Here is a 24219-nt window from a genome sequence, read left to right on the forward strand (position 1 = left end):
CAAATTTTCCAGACTATGTGTATTATCTGTTGAAAGCACTCTATGGACTGAAGCAAGCACCTAGAGCCTGGTATGAAACCTATCAAAATTTCTTTTGGAGAATCACTTCACTAGAGGTACTGTTGATAAAACTCTCTTCTTTAGGGATGTTAATGGCTCTAGTATACTTGTTCAAATTTATGTAGATGACATAATATTTGGCTCTATAGATGATAAACTTTGCAAAAAGTTTGCTAAGCTAATGCAAAGTAATTATGAAATGAGCCTAATGGGAGAACTAACCTATTTTCTTGGTTTACAAGGTAAACAAGTTAGTGATGGAATTTTCATTAGTCAAACTAAATATATTTATGATCTTTTAAAGAAGTTTGACTTAATGGAATGTTCATCTGCAAAAACTCCCATGGCCACTGCCACCAAACTTGAATTAAATAAGACTGAAAGGTCTGTGGATATTACAAGTTATAGAGGCATGGTTGGTTCACTTTTATATTTAACTGCTAGCAGACCAGATATAATGTTTGCTACATGTCTATGTGCTAGATTCCAAGCTGATCCTAGGGAGTCTCACTTAATTGCTATCAAAAGGATTTTCAGATATCTCAAGGGTACACCAAATTTAGGTATTTGGTATCCTAGAGAATCTGGCTTTGATCTAATTGGTTATTCAGATGCAGACTATGCAGGTTGCAAAATAGATAGGAAAAGTACAACAGGCTCCTGCCAATTCCTGGGAAACAAGCTTGTATCATGGTTTAGCAAAAAGCAAAATTCAGTCTCTACTTCTACAGCTGAGGCTGAATACATTGCTGCTGGAAGTTGCTGTTCTCAAGTGTTATGGATGAGGAACCAACTCCTTGACTATGGACTTCATGTTGATAGAATTCCTATCTTTTGTGACAACACAAGTGCCATAGCCATAACAGAGAATCCTGTGCAGCACTCAAGGACCAAGCACATTGATATCAAGTACCACTTCATTAGGGAGCATGTCATGAATGGTACAGTGGAACTACATTTTGTTCCAAGTGAACAACAAATTGCTGACATATTTACCAAGCCACTTGATGAATCAACATTCACAAGATTGGTAAGTGAGCTAGGTATGCTTAATTACTCTTAAAATTCATGTCTTTATTGCAATTTGAATTGAAGCCTGAAATATATTAGTTGCCAAGAACAAATTTGACTTTTAACATAGTTTATTCCATCAACGGATGTTCCCTATCCGTTGAAAGTCAAAATTGCTCTATCAACGGATAGTCATTATCCGTTGAAAGACAAATACATTTCTGGAAGTTTTATCCGTCAACGGATAAAACTGAAGTACCTTTCAACGGATGACAATTTGCCTTATCCGTTGAAATGTCACATCAATCGATTCAGGTGTTTAACAGCCGTTGATTCTATTGTCTTAACCGTTGATACTCATACATACATCTGTATGTATTGGTTTTAAAGGTAGTTTTTAGAATACTTACAGTTTATTCTTAAACGGCTGAAATTCACTAACGCATATTTATTGATAAATCTTTCTTTTATATTTTTGTTTATTAATTTGAGAAAGCATATAAGTCCTTCTGATTGTTCATTTTTACTTTACGCTTTCTTGAAATTTCAAGCATTTACCATTTTCTCTCTGCAAAAACTTCAAGTTATTCTCTGCAATTTCTACTCACAACAATGGCACCAGTCATGAAGATTATGTCTCAATCTGGGTTCATCTATGAAAAGAACAATTTCATAGCTTTGGTAGAAAAGAATGAAGCCCACTCAGACTATCACAAAATGATGGACTTCATCAAAAACTGTAAACTTAGCTATGCAATGCTGGAAGCCCCAACAATTTTCTGTGAAGTAGTTGAGGAGATTTGGACAACTGCTGAGTTCAACTCCATGGATATGACTATCTCCTTCACTCTCAAAGGTAAAACTCACTGTATTAACTGTGATGATTTACAAGCATGTTTTAAATTGCCTGAGAACAATGCCATGACACCACACACTGATAGTGATGTATCCAGCATGTTAGATTCCATAGGTTATTCTCTTAACTCTGCTAATTTAGGGAGTATTAGAAGAAAAGGCCTTAGGAAAGAATGGAGTTTCCTTGGGGATGCCTTTATAAAGGTTTTCTCTGGGAAAATTAGTAATTTTGATGCCATAACTTCATCTCTGGTTAATATGCTCTATATGCTTGTTTCTGATAGGTATTTTAACTTTAGCAACTATGTGATGCTAGAATTAGGTACTAGATTAGGTAACAAAGCTAATAGACCTAATAACATCTATTATGCTAGATTCTTTATGTTATTGGCTAACCATGTTGCTGAAGGTTTAGTCATAGTCAATGAGAATAATAAACTCAAGTGCTGGGCACAAGAGAAAAGAGTTCTTGCAGACTTGATGAGAATGGATCTTAACAGCAGTGTGCCATTGGTATATTTACCAATCATGAATGCACCTCAGGTAGGTGAGGTAATTGCTTCTACAACTCCTACTTCTTCCAACCCCTCTATTTCTTTATCTTCTAGTGTGGCCATGAAATCTGTGATGCCCCAACAGATTTCTACCAAGGTCACCAAAACTAAACTTTCAAAATCAAAGACAAAGAAATCCACCTCTGTTGTTTCTCAAAAGACAACAGTTGTAACACCAACTATTAACCCTGAGGTGAGTGAACAGGGTGTGAGTGGTGAGGGGAGGGGTGAACATCAAAGAAACCCCCAGGATAAGGAAGGAAAGTTGAGTGCTTCCCAAGCTAGCCAAGCCACAGTTTCTCAAAAAGCTGTGGTGGTTGAAAAGGTATCTAGCACATCCCTAGTAGCATCCTCCCAAAAGGATGTTACTATTGAAAATAGTTCCAAACCAGGAACACAGAACAAACGAGGGAGGGACACTAAAGCCAAATACTCACCAACAAAAGCCTTTATTAGAAGAAAGAAGGCTAGAACCCAATCTTCTACACAGGGTGCACACACTGCACAGATACATCCATCTGTATCTATGCCTTCTCAAACTCAGTTTGATGTGACTCCAATAAATGTGGAGTCACAGCCCCATTCTCTCACAATAATCACACATCAATCACCAAACACTTCATCACCATCTCTGGATGTGGATATGTTATTCCCATCAATTCCTGATTCTCCCTCTTTACAACTCAGGGAGAAGCCCCACTCAAATACAGGTGATCATCATCTCTTAGATGATTTGTTGGATCACCCGCAAATTCTTTCAGATATAATTGAAGGATCTGTGTCACCACATCTCAAATCAATCTACACAGATTCAACAGTTATATCACTTTCAATTTCAACTTCTTTTCCTTCTTCAACGGATATCACTCATCCGTTGACAAGTGGTTGTTCTTCAACGGATAAGCTTAACAGCAGTTATCCGTTGATAACATCAGTTTCACCTTCAACGGATATTCCACATCCGTTGACAGTCTCTACACAAATAACTGAATTAATCCCAAGTGTAGAAGACATGAATACTGTGCAATCACTCTTAGGATTGAGGGAAGGGAGTGACAATTTGAGTGAGAGGCTGGGTTGCTCCCAGGCAAAAGGAGAGATTGAGAGCTCAAAAATGCATGCTATTTCTTCCAGCATGGCAAAAGTAAGTGAGTGGAGTACCACCTTAGTAGGTGAAGGTGAGGGAGTGAGTTGTGTGAGCCAGGGGGAGCCCCTGATGCAAGAACATAGAGAAAAAGAGAGAAAAGCAGGTACAGTAGATACAAGGGTGGAACCAGCCATTACTAATGAGTCAATGATTGTGGATGATGCTGAAAAGGAAAGACAATTTCAGCAACATTACAAAGCTGTAATTGATAACATTTCCTTGGATGCTGACACTTTTACTCATCCTGTGATAGCCTATCAACTGTTGGCTGCTCAGGGCAATGAGGAGGCAGAAAGGTCACTACATCTAGTGCACACAACACAATCTCTTCAAAGGGATAAAGCTGCCATTCACAAAATGCCTTCTACAGCTGGTGAGCCATCTGAGGAATTTGGAGCAAATTCTGATGATGATGACTCTATTTCTTTTGATGGAAGCATGAACTTAGGGGGAGATGAAGGCCCTAGTTCAATTCCAAATCTACCTGAATGGGCCTTGACTAAGGAGTATAGATCAGGGGAATTCAATGTCTCTTTAGTCAAACAAATCAACACTATTCAACAGGCCATTCAGAATACTTCACATGCAAGTATCAAGGCTATCCTTCAAGCTCACCTGGACTCACTGCATCTCATGAAGCTGCAGCAAGTGAAGCAGAATCTGAGTATGGATGATCTCAGGAAGGATATTGCTGACTTGAAAACCTATACTTCAGAAAAATTGGATTCAGTCATGCCCTATGGTACATTGCAGGACTTGGTTTTGAGATTGAAGAAAGAATCTGTTACTGAAAAACGGTTGGCCAAGTTAGAAGACAGAGTTCAAGTTATTGAAGATTCTGTGGCCACCATTCTTCACAATCAACAATCTCAAACCAGTCTCCTAATGCAGCTGGCAAAAGCACAAGGCTTGACCCCTCTCCTTGATGATAACAAAAAGGGGGAGAGTAAAAGGGAAGGGGAAGGAGAGCCATCTACAAAAGTCAACATATCTAAAGTGCTAGTTCCTGCCATCACTACTTCTCCAATCATTCAAATCAAGGGCAAGCCTGATGGAATTGATTTGATTCAGCTAGCAGCAGCTGAAATTCAAGTGAAAGAACAAAGGAGGAGAATTGATGAAAGGTTGCAACTGTTGTTTGGTTCTACACAAGACAAATCAACATCTGTGAGATACAGCACAAAAATTGAACCAATCAACATGGAGCTCATGCCAGTAGGGAGTCATAAGGATGGAGAAGCTTCTTCCAAAGAACTACAAGCTATAATTCTCAAGCCCAATGAAAGATCCAATAAGGACTCAACAAAGAATCCTTTAAAAGAAGTGGACTTTCCTCCTCCAAAAGCTGATGAGAACAAGATTTTAGGCAGGAGTATTGCTTATCTCAAAAAGACCATGGATGAGGCTGTAAGGAGAAATAGAGCTATTATCATTAGAGAGGGAAAGAGCATATGTGTGATGCAAGGACATCCCAAATTCTCAATAGCCAAAAAGGAAGAAGCCAAGCAATTAAAGGCTGAAAAAAGAGCACAAGCAAAGCTTGAACAACAGCTAAAGTCAAGTCTAGTTGAAAAAGAAAAAGGGATTGAAGTCAGGGGTGAAGACAAGACTACAAACCTAGATGAGGTTTTAGGGAGTATATTTGGTGAGAGTGTGGAAGAAAGAGAGGAATGGCAGAAGGGAAACAGAAGAAAGGCCAAGGCACATAGAAGGAGTGGAGATAACACTGAAGTAACCAAATCTATATCTAAACCACTACCTTCCATACCTGAACCCCTTGTTGCTGATCCCACAATAAACATCCATGGTGAACCAATCATTCCAAAAGAGGAACCTATTGATTGGGACACTATCAAATTGCCTACCTTTCTAACCACTCTTCCACTACCAAAGAAACAGAAAAGAAAACCAAAATCTACACCTCCCATAACCTCTAAGAAATTCACTCAAAAACAAAAACCTAAGCCTAAGTCACCCATTTCTAAAGATGATTATGTTCACATCTGTGACATAAAAGAAATTTCAGACATTGAACTCTATCTGGATGAGCTGGAGGATGTAAGGGGAATAGCTGCCTACAGACAGCTACCAGAGAGATTAGTGTTCAGATATAAAGGAGCTGGGGAAAGAACATGGCCTCTCCACAGGATTCTGGATGAAGGCTACTCTACCTTGATTAGAGTCTTTTCAGCTATACAAAAGGATTCTGGCTTTACCAGAACTGCCAAGACTGAAATTCTCAACAAGATAGCCAATATAAGGAAAACTTGGAGGGAGCCCAATGCCTTACCCAGGACTTTACTCATTCAAGAAAGGGAAATGAAAATTCACAAATCACCTCATTGGTTGATGGAATTTAGAGATGATAAAGGAGTCAGAAGATTTTTCAGACTTGAAGACCAACTCAAGATTGCCAGCAATGAAACTCTCAAAGAAATGCAATCTAAGTTGGATGTCAGTGTTGAAGATGAAGCTGAATTCTTCAGACAACTCCAACTCCAAATTGAGGAAAATGACAAAAGGCTAGGAAAGAAAACCAGGGAACAAAGAAGAAAAAGATGATTTGCTCAGACTAAAGGAGTGTCCTTGGAAACACTGTAAATCTTCAATTACCTCCTAGTACATACACTTTTGCAGCATTTTTAAATTTCTACTTAGTTTCAATTTATATATCTGTTAAGTGTTTTGTTATCATCAAGTTAACCCTGAATTTATGCCTACAATTCTTATAGACATAAATAGGGGGAGATTGTTAGGAATGTATGTGCATTAGTTTGATGATATGTTTAACAAAATACTTAAGTAGAAATTTAGTGTCTGTAGCCTCAACGGATAAGACCACTTTGGCTATCCGTTGATGGTGTAGCTTTACTTAGAAATAAGTCTAGTGTTGTAGCATATTTCAGTCTCTGTATTCAAAATGTAATTCTTGGAAGTTGAGAGAAACTATGAGTCATGTTGACTACTAGATGATATGCAGATAGGAAGGCCAATTGTAAATACTTCATGCCTTGTAATTTTGTATAAGTGAAGTGGTATCAACGGATGACTTAAAGACCTTCAACGGATGAGAAGCTAAGCTTCAACGGATGTCTCTAAAGCTTCAACGGATAAAGTCATCAACGGATAACATCCTTCAACGGATGAGTGCATCAACGGATGAAAGCTTCAACGGATAACATCCTTCAACGGATGAGTGCATCAACGGATGAAAGCTTCAACGGATGTTCTGATGATTAGCCGTTGATAAGGGGTAGTTGTACCTACAAACAGAGGCACATGGGTTGATAGAGACAACTGAGATGTGGTAGCCGAATTTCAGGAACAACAGAAAAAGCAGCCGTTCTTCTTTAGTACAAAGATGCAATAGTCAACAAAGTACTGGAGTGAACAGGAAAAGAAGCAAGTGAAGATCTTATTTTATTACTGTATTTTATATTGTTCTTCACTTGTACACTTGGTAATATATAAACCAAGTAGAAGCTAGTAATTAGAAGAGAGATTTTCCAGAGCTGTTTAGAAAAATATTGAGAGAAAATTCATCTAGTTTGTACTAGGATGCAGCTGTGATCAACATTGTTTAATCACAGATTTTCTAAAATACCATCTCTGGTGGAACAACAAATCCACCAGAAAAGTTTTTAAGGTCTGTTGTGTTCTTTACATTTGTGCTTGAATATATATCTGTCTGTATTAGCTTAAAGCAATTCACACACTTGTTCCTCTTGAACACACAACTTTCATAAACTGCTCAAAACTTGAAAAAGTTTTGAGATTTACATTCAACCCCCCTTCTGTAAATCTCATTGTTAGTCCACTAGGAATAACAATACCTATGCTAGAGATAAGCAGTAGTTGCGTATACCCTTAGTATAGGGGGCCCAAAGGTGAACATTTTTCTAAACCGGGAGTTGATGTTCCCGAGTATAATATATATATATTTATATATATATATATTGATATATATATATATATTATACTCGGATATATTGATATAGTTTTCAAAACTATTAATCGAATAAAGTTTATTCGATAACTTTATTTTATTTATTTAATGAATATTATTTTGAATATTCATTCGAGGATTTATGACTCCGTTATTTTATTTAATGAATACTCTTTTTGAATATTCATTCGAGGATTTATGACTCCGTTATTTTATTTAATGAATATTATTTTTGAATATTCATTTGAAGACTTTTGACTCCGCTTATTTACTAAATATTATTCTTTATTTTATTAAAGAATAATGTTTCGATAATCAAAATTATTTTCGATTATTCAAATAAAGATAGTACTTTCGTATAAGTATATCTTTGGTTATTTAATATTCATTTCAAGTATGAGTTTAAAACTTCTACTTCAAGTTATTTATATAAAGATTATTCTTTATGGGAATATTATTTAAATAATAATATTCAGATATTTTATAATATATCGGGACTGATTTATTTCATTAAATCAACATTACTCCAAACATTCTTAAAAATGTTTTCGAGTCTTCAAAATGATTTTTAAAAGTTAGAGCGGATCCCAAAACTCATTTTGATATTTAAGATCTTCCTTTCGAAGGGGATTTAAATACTCGCTCAAGACCTGAGGGATCCGGCTCAGTGGTGTATTTTACATTCGCAACGAGGTTGCTGTTTTGAGAAAAAATCTTGATTACTTGCCCATCTTTCGGAAAGTAAGTTCATCTATTTGAGTCGGCATAAGCAACATGGGCTTAGTGGGCGTCCATAAAAGTGTAAGTGGCTCAGTGGGAGTCCATCAAATGCGTAAGTGGCTGAGTGACAGTCCAACATAAGGTCCTATTGCGGCCAGGGTGATGACCAGTGGGGAATTCGTCCATCTACTAGTAGAAAAGGTTACTTATTGGTATCTTTGCCTGATCAGCAAGATATCAGGTTTATGCTAAGGTTTTCTCCTTTCCAAATTCATTGGATATTACAACTCTGTTTATAATTTTCATAACAGAGGTTTTCAAGGAGTGTATGAAATATATATATATATAGGTGTGTATATATATATATATATCAGGACTTAATGAAGTATCTCGTAACTTCATTATTATATAATGATATTTCAAAGATCGAATCTATTCAAGTCTTATCTTGTAGTCTCATCAGTGTGATGAACTTTTGAAACTAATTATAACTTGAACGGTGGTAGTTCAAGTAGTATTCGGAAAAGATATAAGTATATTGGAGTATCTTGTAACTTCATCTTTTAAACTTATATCTAGTAAATGATTATCTTATGCATATCAAAGATTTTCAGAAAAACATTGAGACAAGGTTAGATATATGAGATCACCTTGCAACGATATTTTTATACAGTTATAAACTGGAACTCTGTGTATATTATACATGTCAGAGGATTTCAAAGATTGAGAAAAGTATATATGTATGTATATACTGAATATTTTGTGACTTGGTCGCGTTAAGATATCAACTTGGTTCATTTCTTCTTAACCAAGACTTTCTTGAGTACTATGAGAATGCTCATATATTGTTAATTATTATACATATTATTTCGGTGGGATTGTTGCTCACCCTTGCTTTCTTCTTTCATCACACAACAACAGATATACAAGATGAACAGGATCAAGCTCCCAATTCGCGAGCGGATAGGAAACGTTCCGCAGTTTCCTGTAGGCGTTGATGCCGCCGTAGCTGAGGTAGGGACTACCAATAGGCTAGGTTTTCAACTATTGATGTACCAGACTTATGTATATTATGAATTGTAATAATGGCAAAGAATATGTAAATTTATTTAGAAACCCTTTTGAGGTGTAATGACTTATAATTGTGGAATAAAATGACTTGTGTTATTTTTGGTATTCATCTCTGAGACTATAACTTGTGGTGTGTGTATATTGTGGGGTCACAGTACGCAGTAGTTGGTTGACTGTTAAGATTAAGTATTGATAAGAGAAATGGAACTCGTGACAACCCGAATCCCCGACCCCGGATTTGGGGGTGTTACACTGATGCTGTCGAGGTCTACAAGACTGAATCTGAGAGGCTATCCCGGGAGATACAGGAGTTGAATGAGGCAAGTGCCAAGGAGGCTGTTGCTCATAAGAAACTTCTTGACGAGGTCTGGGAGAGGCAGGACCGGGCCGAGGCTTCAGTCCGGGAGATGAGGGCGGAAAACAAGAAGTTGAAGGATGATCTTGCCGCCCGGCCTACTCCCGTAGATGTTCTGGCTGGGTTCCGGGGGACTCCCGCGTACTTCGAAGAGCTGAATGACAAAGCACTGGAGAAGATCCAGATCTGCTGGAATGTTACTTCGAAGTACCTCGGCGAAGAGCCTCGGGGTACAATCGACGTCTTCCTGGAGGGGTATATTGAAGAGGAGACCCGGTTGGAGCAGGAGAAGGAAGCCATCCGGGCAATGGAGTCTGGTGCCGGAACGTCTAGTAACATCCCTCCTTCTCCCGGATCGCCACTCGCCCAGCAGCCTCCAATTCCAGAAGGTGATCCTGAGCAGCCTCCCTCTCCTCCTGTCGAGCCTGTAGCAGAAGCTTGAAAACTTTGCCATTTCTTGGCATGTAATTTTCGTTTCTTTATTTTTAGTATTGTCTGAACTCAGCCTTTTGACTAATTTACCTTGTCTGTAATTTGGATGACTTCGATTTGCCCCCCGAGGCGTGTTTCCCCGGGGTTGTTTAATATGATTGTGCTTTTCTTTCTTTCCTTTGTTATTGACTTGTATATGTTAGAAAATTTAACATGGGCTGTGTTTTTGCAGACCCCGATTTGGGGTAAAAATATTTAACTTGTAGAAATTTTATAAGTACACATGGGTTGAGTTTTTATAGGACCCCGGGCAGGGGTAAATTTCTATTTGATAGAAATTTTCAAAGTACACATGGGCTGTGTTTTTGCGGACCCCGGGGTGGGGTAAAATAGAAATTTTCTAAGTATACATGGGTTGTGTTTTTAGATCTGATGGTAAATAAATAAGCAACATAATAAAATTGATTCAAATTATGGAACGCTTAAAGTAAAGTTTTTCATTCATATCGAAAGCAAAAATTATATTCTGGGGTGAATGGGAATAGCGTTTACATCAAAATATCATAGTATAAATGTAGAGATGTTCCCAAAATGTGCACCTTTCTCTTACTTGTAGAATTTCCTTAGCCGGGTTCCGTGCCAGGTGTTGGGGACCTCGGTCCCGCTGAGGTAGTTCAGCTTGTAAGTTCCCGGACGGAGCACTTCCTTGACTACGTAGGGGCCTTCCCAGTTCGGCTGCAGTTTCCCTTGGTTAGTTGGGTCCGAGGCTTCGGTGTCCTGGAGTACTAGATCTCCCACCACATATTCTCTTATCGTGGCCTTCTTCGCAAAGTAAAGATTTGTTTTTTCCTTGTAGCTTTCCATTTTTTCTACGGCCCGGTCTCTTACTTTATCCAAGAGTTCGAGGTTGGTTCTGAGGCCTTCTATGTTGGAGACCTCGTCAAAGTTGACCACTCTATGAGAAGGGGATCCGGTTTCCACTGGTAGCCGGGCCTCGGTACCATAGGCAAGCTTAAATGGAGTCTCACCAATTCCAGTCCGTATGGTGGTTCTGTATGACCATAAAACCTTCGGGAGTTCATCCGGCCAGTTCTTTTTAGAATCTTCCAGTCTCTTTTCTAAACCTCAGAGTATGGTCCTGTTTGTGACCTCGACTTGTCCATTTCCTTGAGGATGGGCCACAGATGCTTTCCTGTGCCTTATCCCGAGCTCCTTGAGATAGGCTTCAAAATCCGAACCCACGAACTGCGACCCGTTGTCTGAGATTAAAACCATCGGTATTCCGAACCTCATCACAATTGAATCTACGAATTTGATGCAGTCTTGCTGATTGATGGTCCTCATAGCCTTGGCTTGTGTCCACTTAGTCATATAATCGATCACCACCAGCACATAACGAAGATCCCCTTTTGCTCGAGGGAAAGGACCCATGATGTCAATTCCCCAGATAGCGAATGAGATCGGGGAGAGAATGGACCCGGGGAGACTTGAACCTTGCTTCGACACATTGCTGAACTTTTGGCACTTGCCGCATTTCTTCACATAGGCAACTGAATCAGCGTGGATGGTGGGCCAATAGTAGCCTTGTCTGATGACTTTGTAGGCTAGAGCTTTAGCGGCTAAATGATCTCCGCAGATTCCCTCGTGCACCTCCCGGAGACAATAATCTGCCTCATCCGGATCAACGCATTTTAAAGTTGGGGTAGAGAAAGTTCGCCGATATAGCTGATTATCTTCCAGAAAGAAGCGGGCAGCCTTATATTTGAGGTATCGCGCTTTGTTCTGGTCTTTCGGAAGGGCCCCGTCCTTAAGATAAGCTATGTAAGGAGTCATCCAGTTGTCCGGGCTACTAATACATAATACCTCGGGCCGATCGGTGTTGGGGGCTCCGAGCTCCTCGAAGTAAACCGAGCTGCTCAAATCCGAAGTATTCTGGTCGAACTTGGACAACTCGTCTGCCTTCGTGTTTTCTTCTCTGTTTATCTGCAAGATGGTTGGGTCCGGGATGGTTTCCAGGATTTCCCTTACCATTTTCTGATATCGGGCCAGTTTGGGATCTTTTGCGATATATTCACCATTGGTTTATCTTACCACAATCTGAGAATCACTATAAATGGTTAAACTCATTACTCCAAGGGATTTGGCTAACCTGAGGCCGGAGATGAGAGCTTCATATTCAGCCTGGTTGTTTGTTGCTTTGAAGGCGAAGGTTATGGCCTGCTGGATTGTGAATCCGCCCGGGCTGGAAAGGATCAGGCCGGCTCCGGACCTTTTGGCTGTAGCCGAACCATCGACATGTAATGTCCAAGAATCTCGGTTGCTAGCCTCTTTTTCTTCTCCGGATTGGGGTTTAGGTGTCTCCGGGAATTCAGGAAAGGTGCATTCCATGACGAATTCGGCCAACGCCTGGGCTTTTATAGTTGTCCCCGGGACAAACTTGATATTGAACTAACTTAATTCAATCGCCCAATTGACTAATCTCCCGGAGGCATCTGGCTTATGGATGATTTTCCGAAGTGGTTGACTAGTGATGACCTTGATTTCCCGGCCTTGGAAATATTGCCTTAGCTTCCTGTTCGAGTGCACAAGGGCCAAAGAGAATTTTTCCAAGTTTGGGTACCGGGTTTCAGCGTCTTTCAGGACTTGACTTACATAATATACCGGGCTTTGTGAACCATTTTCCTCCCGAACGAGTGCAGAAGATACCGCTCTTTCTCCAGCTGCTATGTAGAGATAAAGAGGTTCTCCGGGCTTTGCCTTTGACAGGATAGGCGGGTTCATCAGATGTCGTTTGACTTCCTCAAATGCTGTTTGGCAATCCGGGGTCCAGTCAATCAACTTTTTGTTCCGGGCCCCTTTTAACAGCTCAAAGAAAGGCAAACACCTTTCTGCCAATTTTGGGATAAATCTTCGAAGGGCTGCTAAGCATCCTGCAAGCTTCTGAATGTCCTTTTGAGTCTGGGGGACTGTCATTTCCATTATAGCTTTGATCTTTTCCGGGTTGGCTTCTATTCCTCGTTCATTGACCAGAAAACCGAGAAACTTCCCGGAGGGGACCCCGAATGCGCATTTTTCTGGGTTCAGATTCATGTTATACTTCCTCAAATTGTCGAAACATTCCTTGAGGTCTTGGACGTGGTCTGGGATTGTGACCGACTTAGAGATCATATCATCAACGTAAGATTTCATGTTCCTGCCCAGCTATTTTTGAAGATGGTATTCATCATTTTCTGGTATGTTGCCCCGACGTTGATTAACCCGAACGACATCATAACAAAAGTGTAGACAACCCGGTGTGTAATGAATGCCGTCTTCGCGATATCTGCCGGATTCATCTTGACCTGGTTGTATCCCGAGAAAGCATCCATGAAGCTTAGCATAACATGGCCCGAGGTTGCATCTATCAGCTGGTCAATGTTAAGCAGGGGGTACGAGTCTTTAGGACACGCCGAATTGAGACTTATATAATCCACGCACATTCGCCATTTTCCATTGGGTTTCTTGACTATCACAACGTTTGCTAGCCAATCCGGATACTTAATTTCACAGATGATGTCTGCCTTTAACAACTTTTCAACTTCTTGGTCGATTGCCTGCTGTCTCTCTGGGGCAAAGTTCCTTCGTTTTTGCTTGATTGGTCTTTGCTTTAGATCTACATCCAGGCTGTGCATGGCCACAGATTCATCAATCCCCGGCATGTCTTCCGGGGACCAAGCGAACACGTCAGCGTATTTCTTCAGTAGATCGATAAGCTCCTTCTGGAAGGTGGTTTCCAGGCCTTTGCCGATTTTGATTTTCCGGGTGGGTTTCCCGGGTTCCAAATCTACCTCGATTGTCTGTTGGGCAGGTTCTACCTTTGTCTTCTCCTTGCTCTCTACAAATTTCTGAATCCGGGCATCAGCGTTGGTTATGCTGTATCCGGAGTCTTTAATCATATTTACATCCAAGTGGGCCCTTTTACTAAGGTGTTCTCGATGCTTCTTTCTGCTTTGTCCCTTTGGTCGGGACATTATCTTCTTCCTGTTCTCCGGTTCCGTTTCTACCATGACTAGGGCTTGACCATAGCATCTCCCTGCCATTTCCCTGTCTCCTTTCAATTCTCCAACGCCTCCCGGGGTGGGGAATTTGAGTTTTAAGTGAATAGTTGAGGGGATTGCCCTGAGCTTGTTGATAGTGGGCCTTCCAAGGATCATGTTGTATGAGGAGGTTGCGCTTATCACATAGAACTTCGTCATATGAGAGACCTGTCGGGGTGCGGTTCCAAAGATGATGGGGAGATAAATGATGCCCCGGATTGGAATCATTGTGTTCCCAAATCCGTACAAGGGATCTTCAAGACATGGGTCCATTCAGAGGTGGTCGAGCTCCATCCTGTTAAGTGTGTGCTCGAATACAATATTAGCAGATGAACCATTATCAACTAAAAATCTTTTTACCTCATTATTTGCGACATCTAGGGTCACCACCAATGCCAAGTTGTGGTCCGGATCGAGCCCCTCATAATCAGAATAAGAGAAGCAGATCGGCTCATCATCCAGAGTCTGGATCATCATTACATCATTCTCCTGGTCCGGGCTCCGAGGTGGAGAAGTTGTGCCTCCAAAAACAACATTCACCATATTTTTGCCTCTTCCCGGGGCCCTGTCTTTGTCATTTGACCCCCTTTGAAGATATTGGTTCATGTTTCCCTTCTTGATCTGGTCTTCTATGAACATCTTGAGGGAGAAACAGTTTTCAGTGGTATGGCCATGATCCTCGTGATAGCCACAATGCTTGTCCCGGGCCCTATTCTCGGGAGGCGCCAGCAAGGGTTTTAGTGGGTAATAAAACGGCTTACCCTTAACTTCGTGCAAGATGTCGGCCCGGGGCCTATTGAGGGGTGTCCACTCCGGTTCCGGCTTGGGTTCTTTCTTGGTCTTGGGTTTTCTTTCATTCTTTCTTGATTCGGTGTACGTCTCCCGGGGTGGGGTTCCCCGAGATTGCTGAATGTAGTTGGCTTGCCTGTCAAGCTTGTATCTTTTGTCTCTCCGGGACGACGAGCATCGCTCCAGAGACTCATCATCATCATGTATTCTTCAATTCATTTTCATTGACTTGAGGAAATCATTTTCCTTTATGAACTTTGATGCCAAGGCGTATGCTGATGCTAGGCTCTGGGACTCTCTATGAATCAAGCCTTTGACATAGCCTTCGCAGGATATTGGGTGTAAGTTCCTTCGAAAAATGATCACTGCCTCTTTTTCTTCTAAGTTGGAGAGTTGGTTAACTGCTTCCTGGAATCTTTTGATGAATTCCGGGAGGGACTCCTTGCTTCTTTGCTGGATTATTTCCAAATGACACATTTGCAGCTCGTTCATCCGGTTGGCCCTGAATCTTTTCAAAAATATCTCACGGAAGTCTTTCCAGGACTCCACACTCCGGGATGGAATGCGGCCGAACCATTTCTGAGCTCCCCCCTTTAATGTTGATGCGAAGAATCGGCATCTGGTTAGGTCACTATAATCATAAATATTAGAGATTTGCTCGAAATAGTTCAGATGCTCCTCGGGGTCAGCCAACCCATCGAAAGAGTCAAAATTATAGGGCTTTAGGCCCGATTCTCTGGGGGTAGATTCCAACTTCTTGGTGAACAGGGTGGCTGCCGCCCCCACTTCCATATCGCCCTCTACTTTTTTTTTGAGATCCCGAAGGACCCGGGCCATTTGTTCTTGCTTAGATTCCTTTTCCGGCTCCGAGTCGGAAGAAACATGAATCCGGTGTGCCTTTCTTTTTAGCTTTGCCTCTTCCTCTGGGACTCTCTTTTCGATAGCTTCTTGAGCTTTGGCTTCTTCTTCCTTCCGGATTTTCTCCCGGAGGGCAGCTCTCTTTATCTCATCCCTGGCATCCTCTGGTGGTTTCTTTAAATTCTTTGCAATCCGATCAAAGACGGAACCCCGGGATTCTCCGGACCGTTCACACTGATCCCCTGGGCGGGTCTCAGGTTCGGCATTATGTTTTTCCTTCCACAGGTCCATCGCCGCCTGTATCTGATCCGGGGTCATGTTTCCCTAGGGGTTGGCGGAAGTCCCAGTGTGCTTATGGGCAGCTTTCTCGATGACTATTCTCTGGTCTCCTGGTTGGAGATTTTGAGAGGGAGTCTGGGTTATGGGGAGCCCTTCATCCAGATCTTCCATATTTTCATCCCTAGGTTTGAGTGTGCTTTGCTCTTTCTTGTAGTCATGGTTATTCAACAGTACCACAAACTCACAGTAATATAATTCGTAAAAAACAGATTTAAGAGATTGGGAGTGGCGTTCTTACTGAGGGATGGTATTCCAAGTTGATGGGTAGGGTAGAAGTTGCGGATATGAACACCACCGGACGGAGGTTCGAAGCCCCTCCTTCTAGCGCCAATGATAATCCCAAATCGCCCCGGGGCCTTTTCCTTGCCGAGCCCGGACTCAAACTCCGTTTGGACAGAAATGGCGGCGGCGAGCGGTGTAACTATAGGGTGGGAACCTACAAAACAGAACCGGAGGGGGGTGGCGTCCCCGCGGCACCTCCGGCGTGAGAATGAGAAAGGGCTCTAAGGAGAAAAGGGGGCAAAACGGGAATTATGCGAGTATATTTATGGTGTGTACGTGTGTGTATGTAAGTATATGTGAGAGAGAGAGTATGTCACCTGTAACCTTCCTTCTGTCCTGATTTTTATAGGGCCCCTACTAGGGTTTAGGGGTTTGTACCTTTTAATCTGGACCGTAGGTGTGCCTTTTGGACTGTAGGGGATGTGGACGCCTGAGATGCGTTAGAGTACTATCGAATCCGGACCGTAGGAACGTTCTGGATCCGGGGTACCTGGACGGTGGTGATGTTGCCACGCGTCCTGGACCCTTCAAGGTTATAGCTGAGTACTTCCTGGGCTCTTGTAATTGGGCCCTGGGCCTCTGTTATTGGGTCTGTATTATTATAGGCTATCAATAAAATAACGGGTAAAAAAATATAATATAATAATAGTTAAGGGAATATTCACTCTAAAAGTGAGGAAGCATTCAAAACTCCTAATGTTAGGGGAAATGGAGCTTGTTGGAGAGAAATTTTATCTCCATTTCTTCAAAATTTGACTCATGAGCCTATATAAGGATATTGTTGGAGTTACTCTACAAACATTATAATTACGTGATATATAAAAAAATTCTAGAAAATGACTCGTGTCTTGCACGAGTTATTATATTAGTTAAGATTAGAGAACAAAATGATATATGACCCTAACTTGAGTGATTAATTTGATTCTTATCCCGTCCACAATATAATTCTCAAATTGGCTACAAATTAATTGGTGGACACTGATTTTGTTGGAAAAATATGTTTAAAAATGAGAGTGATGCTGTGCATTCCTTAGAAATAAAATCCTGGCAAAAAGAAATCCCTAGCAATATCTTTCTCTCAGAAGTTAGTACAATGACCATCTATACAAATCTCTGACATCTATAATCATCTTGAAATCATTAGCTGGAAATGCAGCAAGCCACATATTTGGCTGAACTGCAGGTTGCAGGTTGCAGGTTGCAGGTTGCAGGTTGCAGGTTGCAGTAGACTAATTTATAAGTGATTTCCAAATCATCACAATAAGAGAACCCGCAAATAAAGCGGTGCATGAGATAGCATGAGATTATAAGTATATGTTCAAAATCTAAAAAAGTATCTTAAGAAATATTAATATTTAAAAAAATTACATGAAATAATAAAGAACTAAAATTCATAAACAAAATATAATAACTGAAGTACAAAAATTAATTTTATTACATAATCAAAATTAACTAAAAAACAGTTGTACATGTAAATTTTAATATGTTATGTTATATTTTAGATATTAAATATTTATCTTAAATAAATAAGTTATACATGTGACTTATGATATATTATTTTATAAAAAAGTAATATATAATATTGATAAACAAAAGGATAGTAAAATAAAAACTAATTTATATATAAACATGTAATTTAGATATGTTCAACCCATTATTTAATTTATTTTATATTAAATTGACTTGTTTCGTATAATATATACATTAAAAATAGTTATATTTAAGATGAATAATATACCTGAAATTTGAATTATTATTTGAATGACATAATAATGTATATATAGTCACCAATAAAAAATAAGTATATATAATTATATTAGTTAACTATAAAATTTTTATTACAACTAGTAATTTACCTCGTCAAAACATAGCATTCATGTTGATTTACAATGCAATTTTTGTTTTATATTAGTATTTTTAGAATTAATGTGACTCATTTCAAGAGAATAATTTAAAATTATTTAAATGTATAATATTTTTTCAATTATTTGTCATTAACAAATTTTTAACATTAAAAAAGTTATATATTTTACTAAATATTATCTTTCCTACTTTAGTAAACACATGCATGTATATGGAAAAATGTGCCCCGTCATATTCGATTTGAAATTTTGGATAGACTTGAACGGTTGAGTCGGATAGCTCATTAAGTAATATATATATATATATATATATATATATATATTTGTGTTATATAATTAAATTTAATGAATAAATATAAATATAATAGTCAGTGTACGTTTAAAACGAAACGATTAAACTTAATCTGTAAAATATCGTTACTATGTTTACAAAGAAAAAAAACTAAAAATTAACAACATATATGTTGAATACATAGTTGACCAAAAATTTTGTATTTTATTTAAATAAATTATATGTAATTATCGATATTATTACTGAGTTCAGTGCTAACTTACAATTAACTTACTCAATTTAAAAAGATAAAAAATGCATAACTGAAGTCCGAATGACTTGCAATTATAATATATAATAATATAAAATTTACACTACTGTTAATATAAAAGTTGATTTTAATGAAAAATGTTAGTTTTTGAAATTCAACGTATGCATGTATGGAAAAATGTTAGTTTTTTATTTACACTACTCTTTACAAAATAAGATTAAGTCATATATGTGTCTGAGCATACAAATTATCATATATTACATTTCTTAGTAAATTAAGATGATTTCAATTATCTATATGCTAAATATCTTATTATGTACATGTATAATTATTATTAACATATAGTGAGACAATTAATTACTTAAATAACATGCATTTATAATTATTCAAAAATTAAAATTAGGTGATAAATAAATTGCAATAATTTATATATAATATTCATATTATCACCGACAAACAATCCATATCTATTTTTACGCAACCGAATATCAACCATGGTTGTAACATAAAATTAAATTATAAATTGTAAAGATTTATTATTGATATTCATGATTTTTTTTCAAGAATTCAAAAAAAAATTGTAAGTATATCGTTATTTGAACCGTTTTAAGTTTATTTCGTTACGACTCTAATATTTCTTTTTATAATAATTGATAACATTGTATAGTATTCTCCTAAAATTAAATATTTTTCAATTCGATAAAGTTTTATAAATATCAGTTAAACTGGTTAATTCCTTCAAATTATTGAACAATATATATATATATATATATATATATTCTTTAAATAGTATAAAATGCATTGAATCAAATGCTACTATATAATATATTTAACTTTTATTCGACTAATTCGAAATATTAAAATAATTCAAAATATTTGTACAACATTATCTTGATCAATGAATATTTCTTATCTAAAAGAATTCTTTTTAAGTGAAAACTAAAAAATAAATTGATTTAATATATCATCATAGTTTTAACAAATATTGTGAGATCTCATATCAAATTTCGAATACTTTTAAAATCGGGACAAGTCCCAAAAATAATAATGCGCTACCAGTGAAATTAGTAATTTTAATACAAATAATCAATTAACTTGATCTTTAAAGACATGAAACACATTAATTTATATTATCATAAAATATTAAAATATTTTACATTATTGGTAAGATATTCTCGTCGAGCTTGTAATTTAAATTTACTAAACGTAGAATTTGACGATGTTTTTCGGTCGGGCCATATAGTCAAATTTTGAGTATTTTTTTAACTATAGGCCAAGTTCTGATTTCAAACTCGAAATAAATTAAAATGCATTGACTCATTATAATTCGAACTTATCTAAATATGTAAAACAAATATTAATAATTTATATATAATCGTTCTATTTTCAATATTTTTTTAAAAAAATATATATGTACATTTTAATTACTTTTTATAATAAAAAATATGTTAAAAATATATGAGATCTATTTTCAAACTAAAAAATGATTAATAAATCAGATAATAATCCATTTATGTACTATGCCTAACTTTATATCTGGAATTCATTTTAAAAAAAAAATAATTGTTCAAATATTCAAGTAACTATTTTTTTTCGGAATTCAAGTAATTACCTTTAAAGTTAAATAAAATATTTATTTATCACATTTACATATTATGTGTATGATAAAAAGCACATGTGACAATATGGTGTAGTGCTACGAGATTATATAAGTGAATGAAATATATTAATTCAATTCCCATAATTTAGTCTTTTCAATGAGATTTTTTAATCTCATGAATATTAACCTCCTTCTCCTATTATATATAAAACAAATAAGAGATTTATAGGGACCATTCAAGAGTTACTTTGATTCACTTGTTGCACACCAATGATCAAGTAGCTAGCATAATTTCAAAAAAAATTAGCTTACGTTAGCAACCACTTTGACAAGACAGTAAAAAATATTTGAAGTAATAATCAAACTAAAAATTTAAAGGTGCTTGTCATCATTTGTTTGCATCAAAAGAGGTAACTCAGTAAAGATGCTTACCTGGCGTCCCACAACAAACTAGCAAAGTTGAGAGGAAATTTGCAACTTAAAATCAACTTTTATCAACTTTACATCCAATTCCAGTGGGCATACATGAATACTGTATCCACGTCTCCTTTATATTCTTCATCTTCAAATTTTCAAGTATCTCTCAGTGTCCTGCTGATTCTACTTTTTATTATGCAGATCCTACTCATTATGTCTCATCTACTTCAATACACACATCTAATCATTTTTTTCATTCCCAGCGTGTCGCAGTCAGAAGCTTTTTTTATATATGTTCAAATACCCTTTAAATTTCAGGACTACATTCTTTCCAATTCTACTTCAAGTGTTAGCTCCTTTATCATGAAAACTCTGATCTACACAGACCAAAATAAGAACTATGAAGAGATTGCCCGAGCCTGAGGAACTAAGAACTGTATTTCTTATAATTTATATTGCGGGAAATTAACACAACTGGATAATTGCATATGAAATTTAATTTTTTTAAGAAAATAAAATATTAAAAAATATACCAGTCAAAATTGTGGCAGTACTAGTGTTGATAGTACATATAGCTCCTAGAATGACTAGGTCTGGAATCCCAACTCCATCCGGTCCCGCACACTACTATTTCAGACTAGTCTAGTGCCGCAAACCTGACCTTGAGAAGTCCCCGCACGTGAGGCACATGCCAAAACGCATGATAGGGACAACTGTTATTCATCAATCATGAGCACAATCTAGGTATGTGCCAGAAGATCCTTCGAACATTCCACAATCACTCTCATCCTGGCACGTGTAAAGCATCCACCCCGTCCAGGTGTCCTCCGCTCCTAGCACCAACGACTACGATTCAAAGGTACCAACCCCAAAACCCTACCCCTGACCTATAAATAGTCCAAGAAGGTAAGGTTTTGGGGTTAATCACTCTCTCACACTCATATACACACACGACCACCCTGCATTCCTATCTATCTTCATCTTTCCCATAAGCGAGTTCTTACTCCCACACCGAAGGCGCCGCGGGACCCAAACCCTCCTTCTAGTGTTATTTTGTAGGAGCCCCATGACAGCTACACCTTCACAGCGGCGAAAGATCCAGACACGGCGTCGAAGGAGTATCCCCGCTACCAGGAGTTATCATTTGGTCAAATTCTTCTAAAGACATCAAACCTTAGTCCTGATTGGTTGAACTCAACACAATCCGGACTGGGGGGCAAGCAGAGCTCAAAATCTTCTAAAAACACCAAACTTTAGTCCTGATTGTCTGAACTCAACACAATCCGAACTAGGGGCAGGCAGAGCTCAAAATCTTCTAAAGACACCAAACCTTAGTCCTGATTTCCTGACCTTAACACAATCCGGACTGGGGGGCAGACATAGCTCAAATTCTACAAAAGACACCAAACCTTAGTCCTGATTAATCGAACTCAACACAATCCGGACTGGAGATCAAATTCTTCTAAAGATATCAAACCTTAGTCATAATCGTCCGAACTCAACACAATCCGGACTGAGGGTAATCAGAGCTCAAAAACTTCTAAAGACACCAAATCTTAGTCCTGATTGGCTGAACTCAACATAATCCGGACTGGGGGCAATCATAGCTCAAATTTTCCTAAAGACACCAAACCTTAGTCCTGATTGCATGAACTTAACACAATTCAGACTAGAGCTCAAATTCTTCTAAAGACATCAAACCTTAGTCCTAATCGTCTGAATTCAATACAATTTGGACTGGGGGGCAAACAGAGCTCAAAATCTTCTAAAGACACCAAACCTTAGTCCTGATTGTCTGAACTCAACACAATCCGGACTGGGGGGCAAGCAGAGCTCAAAATCTTCTAAAGACACCAAACCTTAGTCCTGATTGCCTGAACTTAACACAATCCAGATTGGGGGCAGACAGAGCTCAAATTCTACAAAAGACACCAAACCTTAGTCCTGATTGGCTGAACTCAACACAATCCGGACTGGAGCTCAAATTCTTCTAAAAATATCAAACCATAGTCCTAATCGTCCGAACTCAAAACAATCCGGGGGGGGGGGAAGTAGAGCTCAAATTCCCATAAACAAAATCAACCGTACTCCCCTATCCAGAAAATTTGCATAAGGGAGTGGGGGATACATAATAGTACATATAGCTCCTAGAAGGACCAGGTACGGACTCCCAATTTCATCCGGTCTCGTACACTACTAGTCCAGACTAGTCTAGTCCCGCAAGCCCGACCTTGGGAAGTCCCAGCACGTGAGGCACATGCCGAAACACATGAGAGGGACAACTGTCATTCATCAATAATGAGCACAATCAGGGCACGTGCCAGGAGATCCTTAGAATATTCCTCAACCACTCTCATCCTGGCACGTGTAAAACATCCACCCCGTCCAGGTGTCCTCCGCTCCTAGCACCAACGACTATGATTCAAAGGTACCAACCCCAAAATCCTATCCTTGGCCTATAAATAGCTCAAGAAGGTAAGATTTTGGGGTTAATCACTCTCTCACACTCATATACCCACACAGCCACCCTGCATTCCTATCTATCTTCATCTTCCACAAAAGCGAGTTCTTACTCCCACACCGGAGGCGTCGCGGGATCCAAACCCCCTTCCGGTGTTATTTTATAGGAGCCCCATGACAGTTATACCTCCCCAGCGGCGAAAGATCCAGGCACGACGTCGAACGAGCAGCCCTGCCACCGGGAGTTATTAAGTGTGACTGCCTATTCTTTTTTTTTCCCATATTCCCAGCTTTAACATAATTGATGACTAATATTAATGAGGTTTTGGTGCATCATTAAGCAAAATGGTTGGCCCTAAGTTGCTCTAAGTTGTTTTACTTACACAAATAACATTGTAGTTTGGCTTTGGTATTAGTCACATAATCATATTACTTTATACTTGCTATGTTTTGTTTTTTTAATATGATAGTTTGTCTTTTATGTATACATTTCTAGGTACTTTGACCATATAGTTAGAATAATAATTTTTAAAATATTTTTTTTGTAAATAAAAATATATAACTAAAATTTTAATTTATAAAAAGAAAATTTTATAAATTATTATTTTATATATGCGATCAAAGAATTTAGAATTGTGTAAAAAAAGTCAAACGATGTATAAAAAACAAAGGGAGTATATTTTAAAATATAATTATTGCTACGATGCTTTTATACATCCACAAAAATGATCACATGTACAAGCAATTTTTTGTTAGCAAATTTGATTATTTCTTTTCAAATTACAGATTAGGTTTATGATTGTTGGTGGCCGACACATTTGTTCAATTGTTGCATGTTAAAGC

The 24219-nt window shown here is 38.2% G+C and overlaps 1 protein-coding gene across 1 annotated transcript; it reads right to left on the reverse strand.

The window, feature by feature from the left end:
* Positions 1 to 14500: 14500 nt before the first annotated feature.
* LOC141661293 (uncharacterized) lies at positions 14501 to 16192 on the reverse strand. The gene is made up of 2 exons (XM_074468276.1): positions 15273 to 16192; positions 14501 to 15224 (listed from the first exon to the last, which is right to left on the reverse strand). Exons 1-2 carry the CDS (start codon positions 16190 to 16192, stop codon positions 14501 to 14503), a joined length of 1644 nt encoding a protein of 547 aa, XP_074324377.1.
* Between the last annotated feature and the right edge of the window lie 8027 nt (positions 16193 to 24219).

The sequence above is a fragment of the Apium graveolens genome, chromosome 5, assembly GCF_009905375.1.
Source record: "Apium graveolens cultivar Ventura chromosome 5, ASM990537v1, whole genome shotgun sequence".
NCBI lineage: Eukaryota > Viridiplantae > Streptophyta > Magnoliopsida > Apiales > Apiaceae > Apium > Apium graveolens.

Coding starts and splice junctions, on each gene's coding strand:
- LOC141661293 (XM_074468276.1), bottom strand. CDS start 16,192: ATGACCCCGGATCAGATACAGGCGGCGATGGACCTGTGGAAGGAAAAA. Junction 15,225..15,272: donor GCATACGCCTTGGCATCAAA/GTTCATAAAGGA, acceptor AATGAATTGAAG/AATACATGATGATGATGAGT.